This window comes from Anser brachyrhynchus, assembly GCF_964034855.1.
Source record: "Anser brachyrhynchus genome assembly, chromosome: 4".
NCBI classification, from domain to species: domain Eukaryota; kingdom Metazoa; phylum Chordata; class Aves; order Anseriformes; family Anatidae; genus Anser; species Anser brachyrhynchus.
Genome location: NC_137698.1, coordinates 52,859,832 through 52,868,201, shown reverse-complemented (window position 1 = coordinate 52,868,201; position 8,370 = coordinate 52,859,832). Strand labels below are relative to the sequence as shown.

General features: G+C 35.7%; 1 protein-coding gene across 10 annotated transcripts in view; it reads right to left on the bottom strand.

Moving 5' to 3' along the window:
* The window catches only part of GABRG1 (gamma-aminobutyric acid type A receptor subunit gamma1), a 56,940-nt gene that overhangs the window by 5,783 nt on the left and 42,787 nt on the right, over positions 1–8,370 (bottom strand). For 9 of the 10 annotated variants that reach the window (XM_080591159.1, XM_080591156.1, XM_080591165.1 and 6 more), the window contains 3 exons: positions 7,939–8,076; positions 7,649–7,801; positions 4,011–4,222 (listed from right to left, as the gene is read on the bottom strand). In XM_080591159.1, coding sequence (XP_080447285.1) covers positions 4,011–4,222; positions 7,649–7,801; positions 7,939–8,076 — 503 coding nt within the window. Of the gene's footprint in view, positions 1–3,664; positions 3,747–4,010; positions 4,223–7,648; positions 7,802–7,938; positions 8,077–8,370 lie in introns of all 10 variants that reach the window. The other variant, XM_080591158.1, reaches the window with a different exon arrangement.

The following is an 8,370-nucleotide window of genomic DNA, read 5'->3' as shown; positions in this document are numbered from 1 at the left end:
AGGAATTCCCAACTCAGAAACATCATGGTAGGAAGAAAAAATGATGGTACAACTTTTTATTGCTCATGGGACAAATGATTTCTAAATTCCTGAGAACTGATACCTCATCTTTATCTGTGCCTAATCTGGAGAACATCTCTCCCCCAAGATAGATATAGATTATAAAAATTTTTTTTTTTTTCAATCAAACCAGTCATTATGCATTACACGTGATTAAGAAGACCACAGTAAAGAATGCAGTGAGACTTCATAATCGATGTGTTGATTCAACCCCAAAAGGGGAAGGAACGTTTTACATTTCAAGGGTACATTGATCACAAGACCTAAGTCACCACTCAGATTACTATAGTAGTCACCTGCTCCCAAGAATTACTGACATATCACAGGAAGACATTCAGAGAAGGGAAACAAGGAAATAGTCCGTTCCACAGCAAAACAGAAGAAAAAATAAAACAATCCTATAAGAGGAGCCAAGGAAATCCTTACTTTTCAATAGCTTGTGCCTTCAGAATCCCAGCAGGATTCTCCAGCATTCAATGATTGTTTGCTCTAGAGTTTCTTCTGTTGCTGGAAATATTACCAGCATTCTCCCTGCCATCTGTTCAACAAATCCTATGTTATACCACCATAGCAGATTGAAACTAGCTTCTGATGTAGAATTTTGTAGAGGTGCCCTGACAGAGGCAGAAAGAGTGCCATCTTACAGGCCTAGCTCCTGACAGGGAATACATAACGTAAATAAAACAATGTAATATGGAAAAGGAGGTGGGAGTGGGGGGATAAGATGTGAAAAAGTTATAAAGATAATGTTTTTCAAAATATCAAATGAAACCTTTAAGGTAAATCTGAAGATCAGGAAAGGACAAAGGTAAAATAAAATCCTTAGCAATTTGTCCTACTGAGCCCAACATGGATCCACATCAACGAGAGAAAACACATCTAGCATCCATAACCTATGAACTCAGAGATTACAAAGAGCTCAAATCATCAGAAAGGTTCTAGTCCAGAAAGAATGAAGAAACTTTAACTGAAAACTGGTAACTTGAAGAAAAACAAACAAACAAACAAACAAAATCATCTAAATTTTTTTTTTGCACTTTTGGCATAAGTGAGTTTATGGTGCGTCGAAAAGTAGAATCCAATACTTCACAATAACATGACCTCATATTAACTGGCGGGGACTTAAAAAAAATAATATGTATATACAGTACTGTACGTGTACTGTACATGTAATACTTACTGATACTGCAGATAAAACTCTACATACAGTGACAAACATTTATAATACTCTGCAGTAAGAACAAAACCAAATTATTCTGAATTAACAATAACACATGTACAAAAGACAGACATCATCTGTGGAGCTCATAACACAGGTGATACATTCACTTCAGGTGAAATGGAAATCAGAACAAGATCCACAACTTATTAAGTTTAATCTTTCCTTCCCAAACTCATTATCATTACTAATGTGGATTTGCATAAGCCAATTCATTCTACCTTACTTGATTTATGCCAGCACATATTTTGTAAGATAATATTGCTGTAATCATTTGTAAAATCTTACCATTACTTCACAAGATCCTTTCTTACACCTTTTCGGCATCAGTTCTTGGAATAATATTTTATTGCATTTTGCAATAGAAATAAAACTTATGCAAAGCAATCTTTCTTAGGAAAACACACCTGTGAATAAGAACTTTCCAGAAAAAAAATAAAACGGCTATTTGAATTAACTAAATTGTGTAGATTTTTCTTTTTTAATTGCACATCCATAATTGCAAGAAAGAATGAACAGAAGTCTCTGACAAAAAAAAAAAAAGAAATCTCGATTTGTAATTGTGTGACTGACTTCCTATTGATTAACCAGATATTTTGTTTAATTGCTCTGTTTGGAGCAAGAAATTTTAAAGATTTTTATTAAAACTTAAGAAAATCTATTTATTAAATGAAAATCCTTTACATCTGATTATATTCAATTTGACACCCCCCCTTTTTTTTAGTCATTTCTTATCTAGTATGCTCTTATAGCCATAATGTGCTAAAGCATGTTTAAAGAATTGTATGTGAAAAGATTGTTTTTTCACTCCTTAGAAATAAAAGGCATGCTTTAAGAGCAAAGTAAAACACAACTGAAAAGTGTTTTGAGTATTATATTACTAATTCTAATCTTAGTCCAAATTTCAGCTGTTTATTCAATGTATCATAGTTTATATTTCACCATTCTTCTACATTTTAAATTATCATATGCATGGAAAGTCTCAAAGCACTTGGCAGATTATTGCACAAATGGCTGATATAGGAAGAAAAGTTCTGGAAAGTCTCGGTGCTCCATTCCTTAAGAGTATACTTTCAAACCACTTCAATGTCTGCTGATTTGCCACCAGCTGATCTTAATTTCTCACTGGTTTGAATATGCAGTAATTCCTCTTCTCTTCACTTTTTCCTTGTTGTGCATGCTGTGAGCACACCCATTTCTGATCCCTGATCCCTAAGTGTTGTTGAGACTTCATTGCCACAATAATCTCAAACTGAACTGAAACTGCTCTAATAACACTGGGATGTACTCCAAATTCTGCAGCCTCTATCTTATACTGTCATTAAGCAATGACAGTAAATTTAGCTGTCGCCCTTGCTAACACCTACCTTCCATGCCTTCTATGCAGTTGCTCCTACCACTAACAGCAAGGAGGTTTTAGGTTTACATTTTCCAATTGACTTCCAGTTTTCTTGTCTGGAATTCCCTGAGGATCATGGTGATGCCTGACCAAGGCAGGATAGGGTAGTATTAACCCTTCGCCACTAGTCTTGTTGTAAAGCTGACACTCCTGGACCAGCTCACCATTACTAGTTGTGCATATGAAACAGGACTCTCACTTCCCAGCTATTAAGCCACAGCAGTTCCATAGGGCTGCCATAAAACAATCTCCCACAATAGCACTGCTCAAAACAGGTGCACCAGCACTTTCTGATGTGAGTCACAAAACAGATATGGTTCATACCAGGATTTCTGCAATTCCATATCTGGGCTTTTGTAATTTCATTTCATCTTCTGTTTGATCTTACACAGGTGTCATTCAGCCCTCGCCCAGGAAAGACAACTGATATTATGATTTATCTATGCTACAACTTGTTTGGATGAAATGATCCGGAAGGGGGCTTTAAAACATTTTCCTTCCTTTTATTCGGTCCCAAAGAAGACTACAGTAAAGCCTCAACTAGTAGGACTATTGTTCTAATGAATAAGCTATTTAATTCCTTTACCTAAATATTTTAGTAATATAGAGATTAGCTTTAAATATTTGTACCGTCTTCCAACAATGGATTTTTTCAGAAATTCCAATATTCTAACTATGGGAACAGAAATTCTCTTAAAATAGAATAATATTTACTCCTATGATATTTGGGCATTCATACAATAAAAACTTCAACTTGTAAAAAAGAGAAGATTCATTTTACTAGAAAGAAACATGGAAGTAAACGAAAAAAATGACTTAAAGTACTGTTTATGAAGTGAAAGAGGGTCAGAATTCTGACTGATAATAAGCAGTTTTTTCTCTGCAGTGTTAGCAAGGTAAAACCCAAATGACATTAGGTGATACAGACCCTAACAAATCCTCACAGCTTCAGTCCATTTACATTACCTTTGTTGCTATAGTCTTACCTGTGGTTCTTTGACAGATGATGTTTCCAGAAATGCTGTGCCCCTATAGAACTCTCCATAGGCACAAGATCCATGGGCAGCTCTAGAAGCACCAAGGGCATAGCATGGAAAATTTCATCAAAACACCTCTCTAGGGTGTTTTAGACTCGTGTTCTCACTCACATATGAGTGGAATGATCAAAAAAGTTTGCTTGTTAGTAGTATTTACAGAAAACGAATGCAACCTCCCACTTATATAAAAATAAATAAACAAACCAGCTGTCTTTGAAAAAGTCCCTCAAAATTAATATGATAATAAAATCAAGAACCATTTTTTTTTCCTTCTTAATCATTTGGTTAAACTTACTGATGGCTTAGATTTTGCCTTCTTATCTTTTCCTTTGTCCCCTTTTCTGTTGCTGGTAAAATAATGCAAGGTGCCATATTCCATCAAGGCAGCAAACACAAAAATGAAGCAAACTGAGACAAAAAGGTCCATTGCTGTCACATAGGAAACCTTTGGGAGTGACTTCCTGGCAATTGTACTCAATGTTGTCATGGTCAGCACCGTTGTAATGCCTGTTTGATAAAGTAAGAAAGACAACAGAAAAATAAGGAAATATATGAGTAATTCGATCATATTGTCACTATATATATATATAAATACACCACTCAAATTAGCCCTTAATTCATTCATGAGGCATACAAGAACTGAGCCACAACAGGATTCACCCCAGATCACATTCATACACACTAGTGCTACTGTAAGAAGACACTGTGGATCCAGTGGCCACCAGGGGATCATACAGAAGGTAGCGCATTTCACCTTTAATTTACATCTTTCCCATTTTCAACACACACCGGAGAAAACAAGACACTGATAAAGTTTGTATAATTTTATAAATGTTACAGAATGCATGCATAAAACAAGTACAATAGGCAAACCAGTACAAATAAGCACACATTTTATAAACAGGTAAAAGACCCTTGGCTCTTGAAAGTTTAAAATATATAAAAACACTCACTCATAAAAAAAGGTGCATTATGTATCAATAATTAAAAACAACAACAACAACAACAACAGAAACAATAAACTTTCAGAAAGCATCAGAAAAAGGAATTCAGTACTTGAAGGGGACTTATAAAAAAGAGGGGAGCAACTCTTTGCTCAATCAGATAATGACAGAATGAGGGGAAATGGTTTTAAACTAAAAGAGGGGAGATTTAGATTAGAAGTTAGGAGGAAATTCTTTGCTCAGAGGGTGGTGAGGCACTGGAACAGGTTGCCCAGAGAGGTTGTGGATGCCCCATCTCTGGAGGTATTCAAGACTAGATTAGATGAGGCCCTGAGCAACTGATCTAGCAGGGGGGTTGGAACTATAAGATCTATGAGGTCCCTTCCAAGCCATTCTATGATTATATGAATAATGTTTACAACTATTTGTTTCTGATTTGTAGTAGGTCAAATTAGATGACTCTCTTGGCCTTTCTGGTCTCATTCTCTGAGTTACTAGATATTTTTTCAAAACTTTGTCTTTACTAATAAAAATGTTTCCCTTTATTTACTTATATATAAGTTAACTAAATGAACAAGCTGGCCTTGGTAGCAATTTGCTTAGTATCTCAACAATACCCCTCTCACTGGTTTAACATTTAGAAGGTGTTAACACTTTCTTCTTATATGTGACGCTTCAGGGAGATGCAAAGCTTTTTCATAGTAGTCCAAAATTAAGCTGTGACCTTTACTTTGGAGAGCAATACTTGAACACACACATAATTTGTTACTTATATGTGTAGGCTTATTGGAAAAGAAAAATAAATAAATATTTTTTAAATTTTTTTTTAAAAAAGTGCTATACCAGTCTAGGGCTTTCTATGGCTTTTCAATCAAAGCATGGAATCAGGAGTTGCTATTGACTGATGATGCAGGAGGGAAGCAGATTTGCAACAGATTTTTCAAAGATATTACTTGCCTAAAAGTGCACACAGACAACCACAGAGATTTTCAGCAGTGTGCTTTGCTCCCAGTAGATGTTTTTGAGAATCAATTAGACATTACTCTGCAAAATTATGTATCCAAAGACCTTTAATCATTGCAATCCTTCTGCTTTGGGAAACCCCAATCTGCCAGGATCTTCCAGCATGTATGCAAGAAAAATTACCAGGCATTTTAAGTATACCAGACCCCAGCACAGCCTCCAGGTTGGAAGTGACACCCACTGTTCCCTTTGCTGACTTCTGTTCCAAAAGGATGAAAGATGACACGGACTTTCCCAGTCCTCTCCACTCTCTGGAAGGAAGCAAACCTTCCACAGCATCACAACTACTTGCCATGATGCACCTTACTTAGTTTTGGCCTTCTTTTCTTAATTTATCACTCCTTATTTTAATTATTGTTTTTCCTTTAAAATCACATCTATTTGACTTGTAAACTCTTTTAACTCTTTTTTTTTTTTTTCTTCATCAGGACACCTGCATTTGAGAAAAGTCATCCTACTATCTGCCAAACATTGGCTTTTGAGTATTCACACAAAAGGAACTCAGATTTAACTGCAGGGAGCCATAAATATGATATGGCAAACATTTGTAGTACATCTCAAGTAGATGGAAGACAGTACTGCTGAAGTGACAGCATGAAAACTCTAGTTTCATCATGAGATCCAAAGCAAATTTGCTAGGTTAGTGGTACAGAAAAAGCACTCCGTAAAAAGAACAAATTAGATACTAGCAGGATACCAGTATGACAGTTTTTTTTTGTTACAGCTAGCATCCTCCTAGACTGTCCCCACAATGATGCCCAATGATTAGTAAGTGAAAGAAATTTTATAATACATTTCTTAATATCAAGAGAGAGTTTCACTTATTTATTCAAGATTTTAGGCTCTCTTCACTAACCTTTGCAGAACTTTTGAATAGCACATACGTAAAATCCAAGCCTTGGATTTTCTTCCCTTACCTTTTCATTAGGCTACTAAGCCATGCTCATTTTTGCTTGATTTCTTTCTTGACTCATTAATCTTCCAGTCCTGACTGGACTGTAGACCAGTTTCAGTGGAAAGGCAAGGAGCTAAAGCCTGGACTTACTCTTCTAGTAGGAAATGCTCCTACCAGGTGGGAACGATGTATTCAAAATCCTATAAACTGACGAGGATCTCTCACATCCTAAGATACAGTCTCAACTCTTGGCCTTTCCAAAAAAAAGGGGTCATACTGCCATTACCAGTTTTACTATAATCATCCACCAATGCTAAGCTGTGAATTGCTAATGTGCATCCTATGCCCTCCATGCATCTCCATCTATTGTGAATATATGGGGACTATGACACTTCTACAAGGTCGTGTATGAATCCCAAATGGTCACATGTAGGAGGCCAGTGCCACGCTAATCAATTCAGCCAAGATGACACTAACACAGAACTAAAACTGTAGTGAACTTGCAACATTTCTGTAATATCTGTAATAAAAACAATGTCCTGAAGGACAGAAACAGAAAATTTGCAATTTAATGTACTTAAATGCTTGAAGTTCAACTTTGGTTGTAAATTTTCTCTCTTATCCTGGACTTAAAAGAGCAAATTAATTGTTTTTATTATTAAAACAAACAAACCAAACAAACAAATTCACTAAACACACACACACACTAAAATAAAATAATAAAATAATAAAATAAAATAATAAAATACCACACATCTTCAGTTTTCTGGAGAATGGAGATAACTGGAGATGACAAAGAAAAGAACATAAAAAAGAAAAATATATATTTATGTGAACAACAGCATGTCCACAAGGCTTGGGTCAGTATTTCCAGATTTCCATTCTCAACACTCCCTCCTTAAGCCCTGCTGTGCTACTGCAACAGGATCCTCCTACCTTGCAGTTTAAGAGAAAGGGTGAGCAATGGTCATAACCTGAAGGGGAATAAACTGTGGTTAATTCAGTGCCCTCTGCAGATTTGTATTCCTGTGGAGTACCAGAACCTCCAGAGGTGACAAAACACGTCCTTACCCAGAGATGTCCTTGCAGGAACTGCATCCTTATTGATCCAAAATGACACCCATGAGAGAACAACTGTGAGAATACACGGAATGTATGTCTGGATAGTAAAATATCCCATACGTCTGCTGAGATCAAAGAAGATTGTCATAATAATATAATCACCTACAAATTAAAAATAAATAAGTAAATAAAAAATACATTCTTGGATGACATTGAAAATGGGTTTTCGTTGTATCTTCTTCTATTATTTTTGTTCTACATAGATATTACATGCAATAAAACTTCACACTTTGCCTTACCAGACAGAGTATGAGAAATTTCAGTTGTATTTCGTAACCCTACAAATGCAAACTGATATAATCTCCAGTATTTTGGATCTGCTACTTCAACAGAGGTTTTCTTCCATTTATATTCAATTTCATTTCTGGGATATCCATCTAGAACAAAACAGAGCAAATCAAGCGTTCAGCCACGGTATATATCAAAGCATGTTTTGTGATTTCTGAAGTTCTTTATAAACTAAACCAGGGCAATATATAAAGTGCATCAGAGAGCGAGAAAATCTGTACTCCACCTGATACACCTAACAATAACAAAATATCTAGCCTAACTTTTAAGTCTAGCTAGTGTGATCAACCAAAAACTATATAAATACAACTGGTTAGAAAATACCTACACAAAATTTTGGAACTCTGACATGAAAAACTGTCTCAGAGTCATCACCATGTATC